Source organism: Bubalus kerabau, chromosome 5 (assembly GCF_029407905.1).
Source record: "Bubalus kerabau isolate K-KA32 ecotype Philippines breed swamp buffalo chromosome 5, PCC_UOA_SB_1v2, whole genome shotgun sequence".
Classification (NCBI taxonomy): Eukaryota; Metazoa; Chordata; class Mammalia; order Artiodactyla; family Bovidae; genus Bubalus; species Bubalus kerabau.
In genome coordinates this window covers 27447502-27471681 of record NC_073628.1, presented here as the reverse complement: position 1 = coordinate 27471681, position 24180 = coordinate 27447502, and the positions used below count along the sequence as shown (strand labels likewise).

Here is a 24180-nt window from a genome sequence, read left to right as displayed (position 1 = left end):
AATCCCAAAATGTTTGGTTGTATATCACAGTGGGAAGTGATAAAGATAACCTTGACACCATGCTGAATACCAATGGTCTTCTAAACAATAAGAATTAAAATAATTATTAAATAAATTTAACTATAAATTATTTTAATTTTAATAAAAATTTAATTGTAAATTATTAAAATAATTTAAAAGATTAAATTATATGCAATTGTAGTAATACGCATATATTACTGTTTTCATGGGCTTCCTAGGTGGCGCTATAGTGGTAAAGAACTCACCTGCCAACGCTTGAGACAAGAGAGACGTGGGTCAAGCCCTGGGTTGGGGAGATCCCCCTGGAGGAGGGCATGGCAACACACTCTAGTCTTCTTGTCTGAAAAATCCCATGGACAGAGGAGCCTGGCGGGCTACAGTCCATAGGATCGAAGTTGGACACGACTGAAGTGACTTGGCACGTATGCTTACGTACACTGTTTTCCTGTTCACGTAAAACTAGAGACACAAAATGACGCTCTAAGTTTACGGAATCATTTGATTTACCATTAACTTTCCCAGCTATGAGAGCAGCAGAAAGCTGTCGCACTGTAAGAGCTTGGTGGTGCCTGTCTTCCAAGATTTCACCGTGGGATGGTTCTAAAAGTAACAGGCAGAAAGCCAAAGTACCCCATCTCTAAGCTTTAAATAAAAGACTTCTGGACAGACAGGTATAACTAAGTAAATCAGTTCTGAAAGAAACTCAAGTAGCTGTGCTATTTCAACACAGCAATGAAATCCTGGAGAAGAGGGGCCGGTACACTGGTTAAGGAGCTGCGTTCAGGAGCACTAGCCCTGAGCCCTGCCTCTTAACTACTCAACTTGGGCAAGTGGTTTAACCTTCCTGAGCCTCACTTTACTCCTCCATAAGATGGGGATTTATGATATTACCTACTTCAAAGGATTGCTGTGAGGGAAGAAGATAATATATATAAAGCACAATGCTTGGCACATAGTGGGAGAATGAGTTATTATTAAGAAAATACTGACTCACCCACGGGGTTCTTGATCACTACATTCAGGAAAATGAACGGCATGATCATCATGCCTGATTTTTATTATCTGTAATTTTACCTGTTAGAATGTTAGCGGACGGAAAGATCTTGAAGGACTTCTGGGCAAGCCAGGTTAACAGATGAAGGGATCACGGGCAAGTGGGGTAAACGGATGCTTGTTCAGCTTCCCCGGGGATCTGCAAGTGGGGCAAATGCAGGAAGCCAAGCCTCGGGCCACACAGGGTCAAGGCCCGGCTCAGACATCATCTCCTCCCCTTATCTTCGCATGATACAGGGAGGTTGGGCTTGCTCCTTCATCCATGCAGCCGCGTGCTCGCCAGTTCAGCAAAGTTTATACACTCCTACATGTACAAGGCACTGGGGATTCAGTGGTGGGCAAGCCAGATTCTCCCGCTGCATCATGGCACTTACTGCTGTAAGCAGGAGCAGGTGGAGAGACAATAAAATACAAACCCATCCTCAGAATAATCATATGGACGAAGGAGCCTGGCGGGCTACACCCCGTGGGGTTGCAAAGAATCAGACACGAGTGAGTGAAACACACACCCAGGATAATTTTTAACACTGATAAGCTTCCAAATGAGTATAAATACAGTGATGGAGAATAGGCCTGGGACAAGTCACATACAGGACTTGAAGTTGAAAGGTCAAGGAGGACCCTTCAAAGAGATGCTGGCAGAGCAGCCAGAAGGAACCAGTATAGAGATCTGGGCGACAGGACCGAGGCAGAGAAACAGTGCAAAGGCCCTGAGGCAGGGAAGAGCTGGATGAGAAGGAACACAAAAACCAGCTGCAGCAGAAGCAAGGAGAATGGAGAACAACCAGCCCTCAGAGGCAGGTACTGACCTGCCTCCTGAGAAACCTATATACAGATCAGGAAACAACAGTTAGAACTGGACCCGGAACAACAGACTGGTTCCAAATAGGAAAAGGAGTACGTCAAGGCTGTATATTGTCACCCTGCTTATTTAACTTATATGCAGAGTACATCATGAGAAACGCTGGGCTGGAAGAAACACAAGCTGGAATCAAGATTGCCAGGAGAAATATCAATCACCTCAGATATGCAGATGACACCACCCTTATGGCAGAAAGTGAAGAGGAACTAAAAAGCCTCTTGATGAAAGTGAAAGAGGAGAGGGAAAAAGTTGGCTTAAAGCGCAACATTCAGAAAACGAAGATCATGGCATCTGGTCCCATCACTTCATGGGAAATAGATGGGGAAACAGTGGAAACAGTGTCAGACTTTATTTTGGGGGGCTCCAAAATCACTGCAGATGGTGACTGTAGCCATGAAATTAAAAGACGCTTACTCCTTGGAAGGAAAATTATGACCAACCTAGATAGCATATTAAAAAGTAGAGACATTACTTTGCCAACAAAGGCTATGGTTTTTCCAGTGGTCATGTATGGATGTGAGAGTTGGACTGTGAAGAAAGCTGAGCGCCAAAGAATTGATGCTTTTGAACTGTGGTGTTGGAGAAGACTCTTGAGAGTCCCTTGGACTGCAAGGAGATCCAACCAGTCCATTCTAAAGGAGATCAGTCCTGGGTGTTCTTTGGAAGGAATGATGCTAAAGCTGAAACTCCAGTACTTTGGCCACCTCATGCGAAGAGTTGACTCATTGGAAAAGACTCTGATGCTGGGAGGGATTGGGGGCAGGAGGAGAAGGGGATGACAGAGGATGAGATGGCTGGATGGCATCACCGACTCGATGGACATGAGTTTGAGTGAACTCCGGGAGTTGGTGATGGACAGGGAGGCCTGGAGTGCTGCGATTCATGGGGTTGCAAAGAGTTAGACACGACTGAGTGACTGAACTGAACTGAACTGAAGGGCCAGACCCACCAGGCTCAGGGGTCTGGATTCTACCCATGAGGTTTGTTAAAGGACTGACACAGTACGGTTTGGAGCCTGGCTGGGACCGCCCAGCAAGTTACCGCCAGGCCTGGACTGCAGTCCAGGTCGTGTGTCTCTCGGCCCAGAAGGCTCCCCTCCACAGCACACAGCCTGCGACATGGACAGGACATGAGGAGGGCAGTCTGCTCTCCCCCAGAGAACGTTGGGCTTCTCTGGTGGCTCAGACAGTAAAGAATCTGCCTGCAGTGCAGGAGACCTGGGTTCAATCCCTGCATCAGAAAGACCCCGGGTGAAGGAAATGGCAACCCACTGCAGTATTCTTACCTGGAGAACTCCATAGACAGAGGAGCCTGGCGGGCTACAGTCCATGGGGTCGCAAAGAGTCAGACATGACTGAGTGATGAACACCTCACTCCAGAGAACGTTAGGAAGTCCCACAGAAGAGAAGGCAGGTGCCAGGCCGCCACTCCATGAGAAGAGCAGCGGCCCAGGTACTCACCCGCTGGTGATGTCGTCCGCCCGCATGTTCTTGCTCAGCACGTCCCCGTCGCTCATGTAGCCAGGCGCGTCCATGCTGATGGCCTCCAGGTCCATCTCATCTCCCGCCTTGTCCGAGACATCCACGTGGCAGACGCTGCTGCCCCTGGAGGCCAGCTGCCTCCGCAGGGGGGCAGAGTACACGTAGCGGCCCGACTCGGTGTTGATGAAGCGGCTGGCGTTGGCTCGGGGAGGGTACCCATTGCCCATGGAGGGGGCGTCTCCCGCCTGCAGCCGGGGGCTGGACTGGCCGAGCCTCCAGGCCAGGGGAGTGGGTCTGCCCGTCAAGCTGAGGATACTGCGCCCACTGATCTCCGTGGTGACATTGGTGTCAAACGTGGTTTCCAACGTGCTAGAGACATAAAACCGGCCTTGCGTGAGACCCCGATGTGCCCAGCGGTCTTTGCGCTTACATCCTCTTTAATTTTCTTTTCTAGAACTATGAAATACTTCCCATCTACAAAATAGGATCAAAAAATAAGGTACCAACGTACCACCCAGTGTAGTTCTGCTGTTAAAAATGACAAGATGAAGCTGCATGTCTGAGTGACATTGCGAAAAGCCTAGTGGAGACTTCTCCCCTAAAACACGGTACAAGATACCCACGACCAGTTACTTCATTTTTTAATATTTACTTTTATTCACTTATTTGCTGGTGCCGAGTCACAGCTGCAGCACGAGGGATCTTTAGTTGCGCCATGTGGAATCGAGTTTCCTGACCAGGGATCGAACCTGAGCCCCCTGCATTGGCAGCATGGAGTCCCACCAGGGCAGTCCCCCAGTTACTTTAAAGAAATGATCTTAACCAGTCTTCTTTGTAACCCAGCAAAGGACAGAGACCATGCTGGACGGATAACGATGGGACACAGCGCCCGCCCGCTTGTCCTTGGATGGTGCCTTTCATCTCTTCCTTCCTAAAGGCGGGAGGTACCCGTCCTCCCCGGGGTCCTAAGACATTTCACGTCCTCAGCTCTCTCCAGACCGAGCAGGTGGGGAGGGCCCTGATTTTCTCACTCTGTAACATGCATTTCCCCCACACATTTGCTTCTCTCCTCTTTTGTCCAAAATGACAATTAAACTTTGGGGGCAAAAGACCAGAAGTGAGAGATGAATGCAGGGCTGGTGATGCATGAAACTAGCTGGGTCTGAATCTGCCAGGAAACTGAGCTCATCCCGGGTTTAGGTGGGCTTCCCAGGTGGCAGTAGTGGTAAAGAACCTGCCTGCTAATGCAGGAGACATAAGAGACGTGGATTCAATCCCTGCTCAGGAAGATCCCCTGGAGGAGGGCATGGCAACCCACTCCAGTATTCTTTCCTAGAGAATTCCATGGACAGCAGAGCCTGGTGGGCTACAGTCCATGGGGTAGCAAAGAGTTGGACAAGACAGAAGCGACTTCACATGCACACAAGGTTTAGGCCCTGGTCTTTAAGAACCCATGGTGCTTAATCCTGTTCTGCCAAAGCTGCAGGCAGAGGGGGAGCCCAGCGAACTCCTGCTGTGTTCATTTATCAAAAAGACTGAAACTGGAGAAGCAAAGGAGACCTCCCTGACCAGGGAGCTTACAGGGGTAACTAGGCCTTTACCTTGATCATCAAGGCCAAACACAAACCGTAAAACCTGGTTCTGCCCAAATCATGAAGGATGCCTAGGGCTGCATCCTCTTCACCTTCTCGCTCAACAGTGAAAAGAAGCTGATAAATGTTTCCAACGTAATCCTAGAGTTCATCCAACGAAACCGTGGTTTAAACATGATCCTCCGCTTTTATAAATATTTCCGTACGTGCTTTATACACGTGTCTGACTAACAACATTACAGAGTGCTGGGGATCAGAAGAGAGGGCAGGAATGTGAGTTACTCATTTTATCACATAGGTCAAGTACAGTTCACCTGCTCATTTTAACAGCCCAATATCATTTTGGAAAATGCAAGCAAAGGGAAATTTCAACGCAGCTGGTCTGCCACATCCTCTGTGGAATGGATTGAGCAACCTTCTGCTTTGGGAAGGAATCCGTCTCTATGCATTTTTGCTCCTGACACTTCTGCATGCCATCTGGTATGCTCAGTGAATTTCAGCACATTGGCAATCCAGGTTATTTACTCCATTATTAACTAAATCACGTATGTGGCTAGGGCGGGAACACACCACGGCAGGAGCAGCCATGTGATAATCAAGTTACCAGCCGACTCAGGGAAGTGATTCACGCTCCAGGTACCTGTGTGTAACCTGAGTTCCCCGTAAACTGGACATGGTCTCCTCCAAATTCTGCCGCAGATCAGCAATATTCTTCACCGTCAGCAGTCGCCGAGCCTCGGGATCCTCCCCTGGAGAGACAAAGGTGAAGACTGTTTAAGTTCTCAGGTAGATGGGGAGATTCATGGGAACAGCAGTCGTGTCCATGACCATAACCATGCTGCCTGCTCGGGACCTGGCTCATCACACACCCTCAAGAAGGATTTGAGAGTGAATGAATGGATGGAGGAATACCCAAAGGAAGGCGTTAAACCTAAATAGAGAAGTCTGTCATCTCCCTGCAGGTCCCTCCAGCAATAGGTGAGGTCTAGCTTATGAGACAAAGACAGAGTCTGAGATAGTAAACACATTTCCACACTGTCTCCCATAAAGACAGACACATGCTAGGTCTGAGCCCTGCCCACAGAAGTGGGAAAGGCCTTTTGCTTTCTCCTCCATAGTAGGCGCTGCTATCTACTGACCCAACATTACTTATTTATATATTTTTGGCTGTGCTGGGTTTTCACTGCAGCTCAGGCTTTCTCCAGTTGTGGTGAGCAGGGGCCACTCTGTGGTGCTGTGCAGGCTTCTCACTGCCGTGACTTTTCTTATCATGGAGCACAGGCTTCAGTAGCTGTGGTTCCTGGGCTTCGTTGCTCTGAGGCATGTGGGGTCTTCCTCTGGGAAGGGATCAAACCCGTGTCTCTTGCACTGGCAGGCAGATTCTTTAGCACTGAGCCACCAAGGAAGCCCTGATGCAACATTATAGACGGCTCATTTGTAGTGGCTAAAAGATCTGCACCTATTGATCATTAATATTTCTACAGAGAGCGGTTTGCCTTCTTGGCCCGATTTGTTACGTCATCTCGAATTCTGGCTCCTCTCTTCCCTGGCTGAGTGGTCACGAGGAAGGTGCAGACCCTCTCTGCCCTTCGGATGCCACGGTCCTAATCCAAGACAGCGACAGTGCTGGTCTCAGAGGGCTGTCGCAGGACTGAACGAAGATCCCGAAGTGCAGCGCCCACCTGATCACGCCAGCTGGTGCTGCCGAGTGGGGAGCGTTGGAGAAGAGTCAGGCTTCTCTCTGGGGGACAAGGGACTTCCATTCCTGTGCAACATTTCCCACTAAATGTTCCCAACAATTCCCACCTCTCCACTGGTCTGGAGAGGTGAAGCTGGCACAAACATCCCAGGAGAAAGAGGCCACATACAAGCTAGGAAGCCACACCCCCTCTCAGAGAAGCCTCGGCCTGGGGGTGTCTGGCCATTCTGTCTTGTTTGGGCTTATGGTGGGGGAGAGGAAAAGTTGAATAACTACAATAGTGATGAGAGGAATCACACATCTTTCCCTCAGAGTAATTCCAGGAGAGCTGAGAAGACCACCATCAAGGGTCTTTTAAAGCTGATGACTATTTCAAGTACTGAGCAATATTTCTAAATTAAGCTCCATACAGAATATGGTGCACACGGGCCACAGCAAGTGCGGTTTAAGCAGACACCAAGTGGAACTTCCAGCAAGTGTCATCAACAGGGCAACAGGCAGCGAAGAAAAAGCATAGAATTAACTCTCCTTCTGAGACAGATGACCACTTCTTAGGTTATTCTCAACACGGTGGTGCCTGGAGGGTGGGTTCAATGATTGATTCTATGAAGAAATTCGCTATAGCAAACTCTCTGGCCTTGAAAACATCAGTGTTTTCAATTTTCTCCCCGCTCCTAACCAAGAGAAATTTGAAAGGCATTTTTCCCTTATCTGAAAACTAGTCAGACCTGCATTTCCCACCCAGTTCTTTAAAGTACATACGAACGTCCATGTTTTTAAACGAAAGCAGTGATGAATGTCTACTTTACCTTCCCCTAATGGCTTTGGAGGAATGTAATTGCATCTATCCACGGGGCCATCAATTAAATATCTTTCACTGCCAGTTTGGCCACATTTTATCTGTGTAAAGGCTGCCAAAAAAAGGTACTGATCTTTTGGATGGCTCCAGGCCCTGCAGGGAACATTTATTATGAAGCTAAGTCTAGGCACCAGTTTTCCAATTACCTTCATTAATTAACTTAATCGTGCACAACAGTATAATAACTATATTTACAGGCACACCTTGTTCTATTGTGCTTTGCTGATACTGTGATCTTTACAGATGGAAGGTTTGTGGCAACCCTGCTCCGACCGCGTCTGTGGGCGCCGTTTTTCCACCGGCACTCGCTCACTCCGGCTCTCTGTGTCGCACTTCGGTGATTCTGCCAATATTTCCAACCCTCCACCAGCGACAAGACTATGACTCACTGAAGGTTCAGACGACGGTTGGCATTTTTTTAGCAATGAAGTATTTTTCAATTAAGTACGTTGTTCAAAATAGTACGTTGTTTTTTTAGACATAATGTTACTGTATACTTAATAGACTAGAATATAGCAGAAACACACGGCTTTTCATGTCGCTCAGTCGTGTCCGACTCTTTGGCAACCCTGTGGACTGTGGCGAGCCAGGCAGTTCTGTCCATGGGATTTCCCAGGCAAGAATACTAGAGTGGGTAGCCATTTCCTTCTCCAGGGCATCAAGCCTGGGATTGAACCTACACCTCCTGCATCGGCAGGTGGGTTCTTAACCCTCTGAGCCACCAGAGAAGTGCACTGGAAAACCAAAAAACATCTGTGTGACTTGCCTTCTTGCAGTCTTTACTTCACTGCAGTGGTCTGGAACCAAACTGGCAATGTCTCTGAGGCAGGTCTGTATATGTCCACGTCCCTACTGACGTCTTAATGACACATTTGCCTGTGTTAAGTCTCCTAAGACAAAGGTCTTTGACACAGAGTTGTAACTCACCTTTGTTCGTGGTAACCCCCACACAAATCTAGATATGCTCAAGAAATATTTATTGCCCCAAAAATGTTTGGTCAGTGTAGGGTGAAAGAGAAAGGACAGATTTTGCACTCCAACAGATAAAGGTTTGCACAGTGGCATTGCCACTTATTAGCCACTTGACCTTGGACAAATCACTTATCCTCTCTGAATGTCATCTGTAAAATGGGGATAAAAGTCCTTCCCTTAGGTTAGAAGGATCAGATGAGATGACACGTGATATCCCTAAGCAACTGATCAAATAGTCCCATAAACGTCCATCCCTAAATACATCCATTTGTTGTCATTTCAAGGAACTGGCTGTAGATAAGCTGGATTCAACCTCATACTTACAAGCTACGACGTAGTGTCTTCATAAAATTATTCACCGTACAGCCACACACATGATACAACCACACACATGAGTTTCACCACTTAAATGCAGGGCTCATTGAATCTGAATGCACTGTTTCCCCCGAGGAGTCCCACTGGACTATATGCTCCCCTCAAAGATTCCAAGGGCAATGTAGACGCACAGACTAGTAATCCACCTGCCTTGCTCAGGTGATGATGTTCTAAACTGCCCATTCTGCATGCTAGAAGATGGGCTCAGTACAAGATCTCCATCACAACTCATTGTCTGAACAAAATAAACACACAGCGTGCCCCAAGGGAAATGACTGGGCCCTTGAAGCCCATCTACTATGAACCATTCTGTTTACCCGTGACTCTCCTCACCTGCCCAGGGCAGTCCCCTCCCCAAGCCAGGCATTACGATGGAGAGAACAGCACGTTCTGATCACACAGAGCAGATGTGAGGATGGCAGGGTGTTAACATGAGGAACACGGATGGGACTAGGAGTTTTTACTTGGAAGAGGGAGGCTAGGGGACACGCTGCTGTAGGAAAGGAATGGAAACTGTCCGTGAGCTTCAGGAGGCTGGTTATGTCCAGTGATTTAGAAATGGAAGGATAAAAGACTCCATTACCAGGTAAAGCCAGCTAGGTATGGAAGGGCTGCCTCATGAAGGAATAGCTTTTCCATCACAAGAAGTATTCCAGCAGAGGCTGAAAGACAACTCGTCAGTGAATGACAGAAGGGATTCATGGACTGGATAAGGAGTGGATGTGGTTCCTCCTAACGCTACAATCCGAGCTGCTTATCTCACCTGTCACTGTGTGAATGGTAGAGCACCATGGGACAGTCCACCTACTTGCATGAGTAAGGGGAAAGAACTAAGTAACAGATCAAAGAGTCTCATAAATGGCAATTCCTGGACACACACATTTGTGGTCATTTCAAGGGATTGGCTGTAGATAAGCTGAATTCAACCTCATACACGCACGCTACTGTGTGATGTCTCCGCAAAACTATTCACACACATGACACAGCCACGCGTGTGAGTTTCACTGCTTAAATGTAAAGACAAGTTATCCCAATTCAGGAAGTTTCCTTAGCAACTAAAACCCTTCGACTTCACACCTAAGAGCGCTTGATTAGCCATGACTGGCTGAACAGTTCTGGTCCCCAAACCCACAGACAGCATCTCAAGCTTTCTGAGCTCTCACTTGGTTGCTGTCCTAATGCACAGGAGACATGAGGAGGAAAAGAAAAAGGCTGAAAAGATCACAGGCTGCCATCTGTCCCTCTGAAATTTAAGTGTTATGTGGAATGGTCTCTGGCTGCCACCTTCACTTCTCAGATGTAAATTTCACTGAGCCCCTGGGTCTGACATGAATCCACACTCCTCCACAAGACACATGTCTGACCCATGCCAGCTGCTGGATCACTGGCCTGGCTCTTTTGATGTGTGCACATATGAACACGATCTGGAATGTGTGTGGAGACCTGAGCAGTCATTAACCCCCATACCCTTCTCCTGAGAGCTGACCCTTTTCCTGCACCATCCAGGTTCTCACATGTAAGGGAGCTAAAACCTGAGAAAGAAGGAAACGTAAAATCAATCCCAAATGTAGGGCCCCAAACCACTGCAAGATGGATCACTTACAAATGGCTGGAAACTTCTCTATTTCCTCAACGTGCCCAGCCAGCAGAGCCAGAGGGAAAGAGCTAAACCTCTTAGATCCTCTGAAATGAACACTCAGAGTTAATGGTCAAATGGGTGGACGAGTCGATCATACAGGCTGCATACCAACTCCACTGCTGTACCATGGCTATTCAAATGGGGCGGTCACAGATACTTAGTTTAATAAATGGATTTTAAACATGGATTTAGTTTTTAACCCAACCCAGGAAGTGGTATGATATTCAAAGAATAACACAGCCACTGCTCAATATGTGGCTTGCCACTCACTTCCCTGATTAGAAGTTGCTGGGACCCAGGGCACAGAGCTGGGAACAGGGATAAGCACAGGGAAAGCGGTGGCCCAGAATGCACTGCAGCAGGAATTCAATTCTGATGCTACTTCTGTGTCTTTAAATGAACACTGTGACGGTATAACGCTAATAAATATTTGTGGAATTAACTGTATGACAATTGCAGATTTTATGTTTTTATATGATATCACATCCTTTAATTATCATTCCTGTCAAAAAGCGTTAGTCGCTCAGTTGTGTCTGACGCTTTGCGACCCTGTGGACTGTAGCCCGCCAGGCTCCTCTGTCCATCGAATTCTCCAAGCAAGAATACTGGAGTGGGTTGCCATTCCCTTCTCCAGGGGATCTTCCCAAACTGGAGAATCAAACCCCGGTCTCGCACATTGCAGGCAGATTCCTTAACACCATCTGAATGCTTAGGGAAGCCGCTCCTTGCTAGGTTACATTTAAATAAAATTTAGACTTTTGTTTTTGGTAAAAGAAATATGCTGAAATCTTCTTTCCAACTGTCTGAGGATGCTCAGAACAATTTTCAATCAGTGCTTCAAGAAAGGAAATTTGAAAAAAGTCAAAACATTTTAGAGTTCTAACTCTTTTTGGAAAGCAACTCTATCTGAAGTCTGAAGAAGGAGATTCAAGGTGAAGTGTCCCAAGCCCAGAGCCCCCACATGAGTGGGGTGGAGCATGGCTTAAAGCAGAGTTCACCAACAGGTAAAAGACTTTTTATAGTCTGGGAAGGAGGGAATAGACTGTGAGAGAGAGAAGAGGGGGAAAAAAAGGAAGCAGGAAGACAGAAAATCAGTTTGGCTCATCAATCAAAGCAACAGTGAAGCAACTTCACGACCAGCTGGGTTCGGCACTTTCAGCGGTGGTTGCTTGGGAGGCCTCACCTCCCAGAGACAGGGAAGTTCCAGGGCTCTGTACTCACCAGTGAGTTCCTCCAGGGCAGGCTGTCCACTCTTGGTGTAGTGGCTGGGCTCCATGGTCACACCCCCTGAGCTGGATTCGGCAGTAACATTCCCTTCGGTGTCTGTCTGGGACCTTCACACACAAACCAGAGCAGACATACTTGTCACAAGCAGTAACTACCCCATCTGGACCACTGTGTTCCGATCACAACCCCCGTGAGCCCCTCCTTTGGTGAGAAGCTTTAGAACAGAGCAGACCAGCAGACAGACTCTAAATAATTCATCGATGCACATGGAGCGATGTCCCAGAAACAGAGAGAGCCACCGAAGTGTAAAAGATGAAATATTCATCACCCAAATGGAGGGTCTGCAATCCTTCACTGGGGAACGCGTCTCTGCGTCCCCTTTGGGGAGCTAGATCTAGCCAGCGAAAGGCTGGCAAGTACCCGGCGGTTTAGATCATTTAACCTGTGCCAAAGAGCCACTTCTAAGTAACCAGCGATGCCAGCAAACCAAGCATGAAGATGATTCCACTGGCAGCCCCGTGCGCCACCCCCACCCCCCGCCCAGATCCTCCTGACACGGCTGTCTCTGGAGAGGTGACTGTACAACCCGCCAGGAGTGGGTGCCAAGCAGGTGTGTTTGCCCTCCAGGTCTGATTCAGAGCTCAGATCTCCTGAGATGAAAGGTCTCACTGATCATTATTTCAACACTTGACTGAAATCTGTACTTCCCCAAACCTTCTCCATGCCCTTATTTGTCAAGCAAATCGAGACAATCAAGCAATGTGCTCTAGCCACAATTACCTCTGCTTATTCAGGCGTGCCAGGCAAATATAATTACATTCGGATACATAACCCTGGGTGTAATGTTATTCATTCATCGGCATCCTCAGCTAATTCAACCAGATTTCACTCTCTATGAAAAAGTGTTTGCCAAGAATGTGAATTGCCTAAAACAGACTGTGGGGGAGGTACCGATAAGCCCCACATCATCCATCTACACTCCCCCCCACCTCTGCCTTCCTATTGACGCCATCGGTTCCCCATTCCCATCATCTCTGAATTTAAATGATTTCCGTGCTCTCTGTGTTCCTCTCCTTCCTTTGACCAGAATCCAAGCTTTCATCATCTCTGCCCAGGCCGGTGAACAGGTATATTGCCTCCAGCTATAGAGCTTACAAATGACAGCCAGGTATAGAAACCAGCCCACGGATGATTCTTACTGGTCTGCCTAGTATCTTTCAAAGCTTTTGAATTCACGTCCACATTTAAAACTGGAGAGAGGTCACCAAAAAAAATCTGGATTTCTGTCCTTTTCTCAGTAAAAGCAAGTCTAGAAGGACTGAGCTCACGTTCTTGCAGGGCGCCACCTGCTGGTGAAAAGTGGTGGCGGTCCCCTCTGGGGAGGCATGATGTTCCCTTTCCCGGAGTCCCATTCACCCTGAACCACTCAGGGTGCTGCTTCTGTGGTATCACCTCTGCGGGCCCAAGCAGGCACCTGAACTGTGATCTCTGTTTTAGACTGTTTCCAGGTCTTGTCCACCCCCCATTCTATTCTCCACTGACCTCGGTGACCCTGATGTGATCTTTCATCTTTTGATTAAAGGCCTCTAATGGTTTTCCGTTGCCCGCAGATTAAGACCTAAAGTCCTTATTGTGATAGAGGATGCCCTACTTCACAGGATTCTTCCTCCTTCATTTCCAACCCGTCTCCTGGCGCTCCTGCCTTTACACACGGCCCTGCCCTGTGCTCCACCCACATGTGGCTTCTCTCCAGTCCCAGCTCATACCCAGCCCTTCACAATTTTGTCTTTGTAGTCACTGTGCCCTTTGACTGAAGGCTCTTTTCCTCTTTCTTCCTTAGTTTGCTCCTGATCTGCCTTGAAGGCACAGTCCCCATGTCATCTTGGTTTGGAAGCTTTCCCCAATTCTTGGCCAGCGGATGACTCCACCTCTTGTGTGTTTCTGTTCTTCTGATGTCTACTTATTACAGTAAGATCTAATTAATAAACCTTTCCTCCACTAGATTAAGAGCTCTCTGAAGGCTAAGACTGGCTCTTTTGATGTGGGCATTTAAGAACACTCTGCTCCAATTCATATGCTAAGCAGGCACTCAGGTAGGGTGTGCTGAATGGATAAATGAGTTTTTAAGTCTAGAAAGATTCGGGGTAAGAGAAGGAGCATTGGACTTGGAGGTCTGAACATGGAGCTGGCTGGAGTCTGCAGTCTATTACTTGATAGCCACGTACATCTCAGGAAATCACTGCACCTTGTAGAGGCGGGACCCTTATCAGGACATGGGATTACAACAGCGACCTCCCCTGGCTGCTACAAAACTCACAGGTGAAGCCACACAAAAGCACTTAGCGAAGTATAAAGCAACAGAGGTGTCCCGTGTGTTTTCTGAATTGAACTATACAACTATAGTTCATTCCAAGTGATTTTTTTTTTTAATGATTTATTTTCCTTTTCCTCTTGGTAACATCATTAACATGAGAGGTTCTAGGGGGAGCACTGTTAAGTAATAAACAGTGAGCTGTAAACTTGAGAGAGAGAACCTGGAGCACAAATGGAGTCTAAACCACTTTCTAAAATCCTCTGATCTAGTCCTGTCTCCTCAATTTACAGATGAGGCTCAGCACGAGGCAGTGATTTACAGTCAAGACTATTTCATGGTTAAGTACTGGGTCCCTCTAGGTAGAGAGACTTGGCTATAAGCACGAGCTCTTCTGACTACCAGCTCTTTGACGTAGATCAAGTTATTTAATTATTCTGGGCCTCAGTTTGCTTATCGGAAAAATGGGGATAAAAAAGGTAGCCAGCTCGTGGAGTTGTGAGAACGATCCAATGATCTGGGTTTCTGCACACACGTGGTGCACACTCAGCAGCGGTGCCTGCAGCCAGGTCCCAAGGTCACACAGGGATGCACAAGTCAACAAAAGACCAAGTCAGGCAACCTGACTCCTATCCCAGGGCTCTTCTCTCCAGCCCCCTCCCGGGCTCACCCAGAGGAAAGGCACCTCAGAGGAGGAACAAGGACATCACACGGGGTGAACACAAACTTCCGGGTTCAACACACGGGATGTTTTCTCCCTCCCATCTGTTGGACTTTAGCTCTTTACCATTAAGAGCTTTTCCTCTCATAGAAAAATCTTGAAATATTAAAAGAAAAAAAATAGAGGTTAAATGGTTTAGAATCTTTCAAATGATTACAGCCAGGAAAAAAAAGGGAGAGAGTGGAATTGACCGTGATCAGACTGTCACATATTTTAATTCTGAAAATGCAAATCAAAAATCTGGGAATAGCAGCCTGAATATGCCTGACTTTAAGATTATCCACATGACTGCAATGATAAAAATTTCACAGCAAGCAATTCAGTTGCCTCCATGATCAGAAAACAGTTGTATAAAAAGTTGAGCATGGAGACCAGTGCTGAATCATTATCTAAGCCTTGGTACCCTTCTCAGGGCTGTTAGCTGAGCTGATGACTTGATTTACTACAAAGATGAGCACCTCCCATTTAAAAAGATCTGGTGTGACCCTCCCTGAAGGGGAGAGTGAACAAGGAAAAGGAAACAGCTTCTCGTCAGAAGCCTGACCTTCCCTCATGGGCTGGATGCTGTGGGCTTGACTCTGCAATCAATTGCTTGAACCAGTCTTCCTATCAACTCTTGGCAGGAATGGTAACAGAACTAGAACTCACCTCAGGCAGAGACAGCGGAAACATCTAATTCACTGGGGAACCATGCAGACTGAGGAAGCGGAAAGTATGGCCATGAGTCTGTGCATACGAACAGGTGTGCAAACACATGTGTGAATACATGCATAGGTGCATGCACATTTCATGTGTGAGTGTGTACTTGTGTCCTTATTTACGTGTGACTGACCGTGATGTGCACTCACGCCTATGGGTATATGTGTGTGTGTGTGTATAAGCTGCGTAGAAGCTGTAAAGGAAGAGCCTGGATTATGACACTGAACAATTGGTCCCCTCGGTGCTATGGACGGCTCTTAGTTATCACTCAGCTGTGCAGAGTGGCCCACTGCCCGGCAGGTCTCGAGCACAGGATCAAGCTGAGCACTGTGAACAGGGCTCTGGGACCCCCCAAGAGCAGGGCTGGGTGGCTTCCATCTGCCCAGACGGGACTCATTGCAAGAATCAAGCATCACACAGAGACGATGTCCCCCATCCTATACAGGTGCGTGGTGTAACCAGAGGCTCTCACAGGCCACAACACCCAGCACAACAGCACCGGGCTCCCCGTGGTCTCCTGTGGTTCCCTGGATGTGCCATCAGAGACAGGCAGAGGGACTGACCATGGAAACACTCAGGCTTGTCACCCCAAATACAACCCAGGTTCTCTGGTTCTTCTAGAACCAGTCCTTCCTTATGGTTACCCTTCTTCCTCATCCTATTCTCCCCTCTGAAAAATCCCAGCACGTAGCAGGGACTGAAAAAATATTTGAGTTCCCTGGTTGCCTAGTGGTTAGAATTCCAGGCTTTCACGGCTGTGGCCTGGATTTAATCCCTGGTTGGGGAATTCACAATCCACACAGTGTAGTCAAAAAATAAAAATAAAAAAATTTTTTAGAAGAAAAGAAAAAAAAATATGTGCAATGGAGTAACAAACTGTGAGGTTCTGGAAGTTCAAGATGAGCCTCTCTGTGAGAAGTCTCAGTTGCGCAGCAAGGTGGTTTTGTGTTTCAGCGTTTAGAGTACATTCAGGATGCTTTAGGACTGACCTTGGAGCCTGTCAAGTGAAACCAAACCACCCTCCTAGCTATTGTTCAGGCTGCTTCTGCCAAGCCCCTGGGTCCCCGTGTGCCTGGGCCACTCCTCTGCATCTTAGGATCACTCACATTTTCCTTCCTATCTTTAGCTTTCTAACCTACCCCCACGCCCCAGCCACACTGAATTAACTGTCCCTCAAGCATACCATGTATATCTCTATCAGGAGCTGATCATGGGGCCCCTGAGCTGTCAGCCTCAATGTTCCTGGAAGACCCCTGCCCCCGAAGACCCCTTGCCCAGGGCTGGGCAGGGCCGGGGAGGGGGGCAGCTGCTCCTACCTGTACAGGAAAGGCGCCACGGTGGCAGTGTTGGGGTGGCTGTATTGCTGCTGGGGCTGAGGTAGCTGGACACTGACAGTATTGCTTCCTGTGGTCTGGGTGGTCCCCACGGACGCACTGACAGTCTGGCTGCTGATGCTGTGGTTCAGGCCGGTCCCTCCGGGGCATTTTCCTTCCGAGGATGCCAGGCTGGAGGAGGAGCTGGAGTGCCTGCCGTCCAGTGGGGGCTTCTGCTGGGGGAGCCCTGAGGTTGGCTTCCCACCCCGGGCTCGCTCCCCGTCCTTGGAAGGCGTGGGGGCACTTGGGGATTTCCCGGGCACGCTCTTCATCCCTGGTTTTGGTATCCCGCTGTGGGAAGGGGCCGGGGCCTCCTTCTTGGCACTGTTGAGCTTCCCCCCTTTGGGGATGAAGCTGGCAATCTTGGAGGACTTTTTGGGCATCTCGGTCAGGGCGGCCCCGCTGGGGTCTTCTCTCGGCCCCTCTCTGAGGTCCGGCCTCTCTGTCACCGAGGCTCTCTTGGTGAGGTCCTTGCTTTTCTCCTTCTCGCGCTGTTGTTTCTCCTTTTCCTTCTCACTGCCTTTCGGGGAGCTCTTCTTGTTGGTCAGCGCCCGGCTGAAAGTCCTCTGGGCGATGCCCTTGAGGGCGATCTTGGGGCTGTTGGACGGGGGACCGGCCGCGGACAGCGGGCGGCCGCCCGCCTCCATCTCTTCGCTCTCCTCGAAGCTGGGCAAGATCTCCAGCCGCTCGCAGCTCGTGTCCCGCGACCCCGGGCCCTCGCCCGCCTTGGAGGCCCCCTTGCTGTTGAAAAGTTTTAGTTTTTCCAGCATCGACCTCTGATTGTTGGGGGCTGGCTTCAGGGCTTCAGGGGCGGGCCGGGGGGGCTCCGGTGTGGGCGGCTTGACCGAGAGCGCGGCGGCCGCGGCGCTGTGCTTCACGCTGACCGACTTGCTGCGCCAGGGCTTGGAGGCCGAGCCGGGCTGGGGGATGGCCGAGGAGGCGCTGCAGCTAGCAGGGCCACACCCGCCGCCCCCCTCCAAAGCAGCGGGTGCATCTTCACTCATTGCGGGGTGGGAGGATGCCGGGCTCGCCAAAGGCTCTGCGGAGACGGGGAAGAGAGGGAGACCTGAGTTACATGCATGGACCTGCACTCATCACGAGAGGGCGTCGGCCACGGCTGCGCAGCCGATCGCTCCAACCCGGATGCCACGCAGCTCCACTACCTGTGTCTCAATAAATTCCACCTTGACTTTCTCCCGCGCTCCATCAAGCACTGTTCACATCCCCTCCTCCCCCACTCCCCCACCCCCCCCCCCACATTTTGGCATATGCTATGTGAATGCACACCGACCTTAACATCCACATGCATGTGGCATAATTAAGCACACACTTCATGGGAAAACAAACAAATATCCACACCACCACTGTGATTGTGCGGGAGTGGTACAAGAAACATCTCCTGTCTTGAATGATTCAACCCATAACCCCGTTATCCAACTAAAGGGAAACAATGGAGGATTATCCAACTTTAAGAAAACAATGTATCAGAGACAAACAATGGAGGATTATCCAACTTTAAGTAAACAATGTACCAGAGACATTAACACAGAACAGATTCCAAAAAAAAAAAAAAAAAAATCCAGAAAAAAGAGAAACCAAGGATAATCTTGACAGACGTAATTACCCACAGAAATTGCTAAATCCCATCAAAGCATATAACGTTTTCCCTATGTTGGCACTTTTAAAAGAGTTACCAATGTGGTGCAGGCTGGAGTTTAAAAAAAGGCTTTCCAGCTTAAGAGTATGAACTGAGCACGAGGCGTCACCGTCAGCAGGAAAACACGCAGGTTATCTGAAAGTCAAGGCTTCCCCCTTGGCACATAGGGTGTAGTTCCCCAGCCAGCCCCTTTTCTCAGAAAAGCCTCAAAACATTTCCAAATTAGAACTGGAATTATTCGGAGACGGGCGGGTTCCAAACTGGCACTCTGCTAGGCACCAAGGCAGCCTAGATTGATGACCTGAACGCCAGAACTCCCTTGCTCAGGCAGCAGGCAAAGCCACACAGCGCCATCCTCCACGTCGGGGCAGCTGTCAGAGGGAAGGGGGCCGGGACATAGCTGTGAGCCCATCCCTGCGCCCACCCACGACCACGCCTGCCCAGCGCAGACAGGGTGCAGCACCTCGGCCCCCAAAGAGCCTGTCCCCCGCACTTGCAAAGTCACAGGGACACGACTTACCCGGCCGCAGTCACTTTCTCCCGCAACGATTCCCTAAGAAAACTTCTCCAACGCGAGAGGCTGTCCTTCCGATTGTCACAAGTGTTTTCGGTTAAACTGCTCATGTTTCTAATTAACTTTTGTCATCCGCAACTGCTCCAGTGCCCAGAAGCCTGGCGGGATTAACGGCTGCTTCTTCTGCTCTTTTTTTTTTTTTTCCCCCTTTTTAAATACCTACGTTCCACCGCCTTCGAGCAGCAGAGTAAACTGTGTATAAGAGCGGCTTTTTATGATTTAAAAGTCAACGGCCGGCAAAGCCGAGAGAAGACAGCCCCTTGTGGGACACGAGCCGGGAGCACTCCCGGCAGACGAACTGGCCTCCCTTCCCTCTCAGCTGCTCCGGGGGGCCGGGGGGGGGGGGGGGGGCAGCGGGAAGCTGCAGCTCCGGGGTGATCCAACGCAGACCTCCCAATGTTTTAAAACACATACATCTTCCTGACTTCCCGGGGATTTGGGTTTGGAGCAGGGGCTGCTGTGCGATCCTCCCTTACAAAACGCACGGCGCATTGCTGGATCTTTTCCTGGGGAGAGCTGGGGACTGGCTGGGAAACGGGTTCGCGGAACCCACCCACACCGCCAGCCCCTCGGAGGGTCTCCTCGGGTGGGACACGCTGCTCATGGAGGGCCTCCCGGCCTCAGGAGGTATCGTGCTAGGCTCTCTGAGAAGAGGGGTCACTGCCCCCGTCTGAAGAATGGGGAGACTGAGGCTTGGAGAGGGCTAATGACTGACCCTCCATCACACCACTGGTGATGGTCCAGTGTGGGATTTGGACTCAGGTCTCGCGACACAGTGCTCTTTGGGACTGCATCCCAGCTACTTCCCGCGATAAGGAACACTAAATGACAGCCACTTAGATGACCAGAGGACTTCAGGGCATCTACCTCATCTACTGCTTGAGTATATTCACGACGTCCATGGTGGGGGACAAACCAGCCCAGCCACTAGATAGGAGGCAGCCTATGCCACGGAGGCCAGCTCTCTGGAGGGCAGCAGTGACCCTCCAATCGCGAGTTCTACCCTCTCAGGACTGCTGTCCTTCCCTTTACTTGGGCTCAGATCTGGGGCAGAAATATTCATTCATACATTCAGTAAATTCATTGATATCAACATTCAAAGATGGGTCGTCCCTGGTAGCTTAGTAGTTAAGAATCCCTCTGCCAATGCAGGGGACACGGGTTCCCTCCGTGGTCTGGGAACTATGATCCCACATGCGGCGGGGCAACTAAACTTGAGCCACAGCTAGAGAGCCCACCTGCCGCACTTCTGAAGCCCCCATGCCCCAGGGTTTGTGCTCCGCAACATAAGAGGACAGTGTAATGAGCAGCCCGCACACCGCAGCTAGAGAGTAGCCCCCGTTTGCCACAACCAGAGAAAGCCCGAGGACAGCAACGAAGACCCACGGCAGCCAAAATAATTATTTTTAAAAAATTAAAAACAAATTTAATGAGTGCCTAGTATATGCCACACGTTGTTCTAGGCACTGGGATACATCAATGACAATGCCGAGATCCCTGCCTTCATGGATGTTACACTCTAGTGGGGAGGAACAGATAATTCATATAATCAATACATACATTTTATCACTTGGTAGAAAAGAAGTCCCAGAGAAAAGGGGTTTTGAGTGGGGCATGGGAGATTGCAACAATGTCCTTATAGGAGCTACAGCAAATCGGGATCAGAGGTTTGCTCTTCTTTCCTGAAGAAGTTTCAGAACTACTCCCTACTGAGCAGAAGCACATGCATCTCGGTGACTTCTCTGCTCCCATACATTCCCTGGAACTCTTACAAAGCTCGCCTGAAATAATTTGGACAAGAAATGCCCCTGCCTAGCATTTCTGTGTAATTTTAAATCTTAACATGCACAGCTAGCAATCAGTTGTTACTAACCAGTTAGAGACTGATCCAGAGTTAACCGAACACCTGCCTTGTCTAAGAGAAATGTGTAGGCCAGTCAAAGACGTGTGTTTCCTTCAGGAAAGCTGTCAGGTACAAGAAGGGGCTCACACGCCGTAGGCGTGACGGATACATCATCGCTTCCCCAGATGGCTCCCAGAAACTCCTGTCTTTCAAACCCCAGCTCAAATGCCTTCATCCTTTGTCAAGCTCCCTGAGACCCTCGGGCTGAATGAACTACCCGGTTTGCATCATCACCTAGTATTTTTACCTACTTTGCTTCCCCAGGACACTGTCCAAACTTCCCTTTTTATAAAAGCATTTGGAGGGCCACCTACTTACAGCAGGCACTGGGAATATAGCCCCTGGACTTTATGAACTCACTGTTCAAAGAGGCAGCAGACCTCAGAACAGAGCACAGAAGCAATGTCAAGGCTGCAGAGGGCGGCACATGGTTCCAGGAGACCCGAGGATTGGGATCTCCTGATTCTCCCCAGAGACTCTGGGAGAGCTTCATGGAGGAGGCGCTATGGGTTGGCTTGTTCCCCTGGTCTGTGAATCCCTCCAGAGCAGAGACCTGCCCCCATACATCCTTGTTTCCCTAAGCCTGCCAGAGCATAGAAAATACTAAATGGTTTCTGAATTGTTGGTGGGTAGTTGTAACATTTGCAAGTCACACTTACGGCAAGAGAGACTCAAAATTTGTCATCAGTCATTAGGGTTTTATTACAACCTTTCAGTCCAAACTCAGGATTAGGACTCAGAGCTTCAGAATTTCCACTTGGCATTTTGCCTGGGTTCCCCTTGTTATAGGATCTTGGGGACATTTCAAGGCTGCTCATTATAGCTGTAAGAGATAGTCCGTGGGGATGATTCTGAATCTGGTTTCTAGAACAGAAGTTCCCTGAGTAGGGCTACTGGGCATCAGAGCACCATCAGACCATCAATACTTTAGAATTAGGTCATGGCCAGTTGTTGCTGTTGTTCAGTCGCTCAGTCGTGTCCGACGCTTTGTGACCCCATAGACAGCAGTATGCCAGACTGCCCTGTCCTTCACCATCTCTTCCCCTAAACAGTGAAGGGGCTCCAGGTCATGAGTGGTCTTGTGCAGGTGAACTGGACACATTTATGTCATTCCTGGGGTATCACACCTGTGACCTCAGACCTTGGCTGAGGTGGAAAGCAGCCATTTCTAACACTAGGCTTCTGTGATTCCTACCAGGCTTCTGAGTGTGTGAGATAAATGCAGGAGAGGCCTGGGGAGGCAGGCAAAGTGGCCAGTGTGATACCACCTGAAGTATACCACTCTGCCCCTCCATCCCCCATTTGTAAGAGGGTAAGCTTTTCTCTAGAGTCCTTTCAGCTCTGCTTCCATTTGAATCTCAGTGAGTCTCCAAGAGGCCTGAAGAGGCTGGGCCCCAAGAACGCAGCTAGGCTCACTTGCTGAGGTCTATGGTTACCACGTGCTATGACACACAGGTGTTGCTTTAACTTCAATCATTTCCCTCACCAGTAAATGCAGAAAATGGGCTGGGTCAAGGTATACTCAAACTTTTATTTATTTTGGCCATGTGGCATGCAGGATCTTAGTGTCCTGACCAGGTATCAAACCCACGCCCCTGTGCCCTGGACCACTGGACCGCCAGGAAAGGCCCAAGGAATACTCAACCTTGGATGAGCTGCTAGTGAATTAAAATCTGGTATTCCAGAAGACAAATGAGAGAGAGGGAGGGTGGGGTGAGTCCTTTAAAATTAAGAACACTTCTCTCTCTAATAACTCTAGAGAGAGAAAGGAGGAAAGCACGAAAGAAATGCTCTGACCACCAGCATTCTCCCAACAATGGTTATGTGGACCATGGAAGCAGGTGAGATGAACACTTCTGATGTCACAAGGATTCACATGTTTATATTTTAAAAGTTACCTATTTATCTGCTGCATATCATAAAAGACAAGCAGTTCACATATAAATCAACAGTTTCATGGGACGGTTAAGATGTAGATTTAATTGTTGATTTAAGGAAGCTATGAAACAAATAAAAACACAAGTGGTTTACTGATTTGGCAAAACTCACACAGCAAGCTTGTGAAAGACTAAAGTTGGGGAAACACTGTTCCATTAAATGAGAAATACTTATTTTATATGTAAAATATATAATAACTATTTTTAAAATATTTATTTTATACTCAATCTATTCTTTTGATAAATGCAATCAATCAAAAGGAAAGTGAAATCACTCAGTCGTGTCCAACTCTTTGCGACCCCATGGATTGTAGCCCTACCAGGCTCCTCCGTCCATGGGATTTACCAGGCAAGAATACTGGAGTGGGTTGCCATTTCCTTCTTCAGGAGATCTTCCCGACCCAGGGATTGAAGTCGGGTCTCCTGCATTGTAGGCAGATGCTTTACCGTCTGAGCCACAGGGCGGAAGGCCCCAAAAAGGACTAGGTTTAAAACTAATCTGAAATGGCTACTTTTAGAGCTTTATTTATTTATATGTATTTGTTTAGCATGACATTTTGCTGGGAATTGGTCAGATCTGGGAACATAATCAGGTTTTTGTTTAGCCAAAATAATTCTAAGGATAATGGTCTTAAGTTTCAGACTACTAAATATAATAAGAATAATACATTACATCAATAAAAATCCCAAATATCCATATGCAAAATTCTATGACTTATTATATGTAATAGATGTCCGTAAATTCTGCCCTAGTTTGTATCTTATTTTTTGCTATACCAGGTCTGAGTTGCAGCAGAACTCTTAGTTGCGGCATGTGGGATCCAGTTCCCCGACCAGGGATCGAACCCAGGCCCCCTACATTAGGAGCATGGAGTCTTAGCCACTGGACCACCAAGGAAGTCCCCTAGTTTGCACTTGGAATGCTGATCACAGGGCCCCCGAACAGAGTTTATGAACCACACCCCGTGGTCTGATCTCAGCTTTAAAAGGCCAGCTCACCAGGTTCACCCACCACCAACTGACAAACCACCGCAAAAAGGAAAAGTCTCATTTGAAATGCTGCAGAAACAGGAGGGCTTTGAAGAAGAGAAAAGGCTTTTTAAAAAAGAGTTTAAGGAGAGCATTAATCCTCCTGTGGGGAAGGGAAAAGTTTGGTTTTTCTGGCAACCAGCCTTTAACCTTCCCTGACAGTAACCAAAACACTTTCTAAATGAAAATACTGTCC

At 48.6% G+C, this 24180-nt stretch overlaps 1 protein-coding gene across 2 annotated transcripts in view; it reads right to left on the bottom strand.

Annotated features, from left to right (window-relative positions):
* NAV2 (neuron navigator 2) overlaps positions 1–24180 on the bottom strand; it is a 420664-nt gene that overhangs the window by 158841 nt on the left and 237643 nt on the right. For both annotated transcript variants that reach the window (XM_055581343.1, XM_055581341.1), the window contains 4 exons: positions 16828–17923; positions 11775–11887; positions 5650–5758; positions 3397–3786 (listed from right to left, as the gene is read on the bottom strand). In XM_055581343.1, coding sequence (XP_055437318.1) covers positions 3397–3786; positions 5650–5758; positions 11775–11887; positions 16828–17923 — 1708 coding nt within the window. The remainder of the gene's footprint in view (positions 1–3396; positions 3787–5649; positions 5759–11774; positions 11888–16827; positions 17924–24180) is intronic.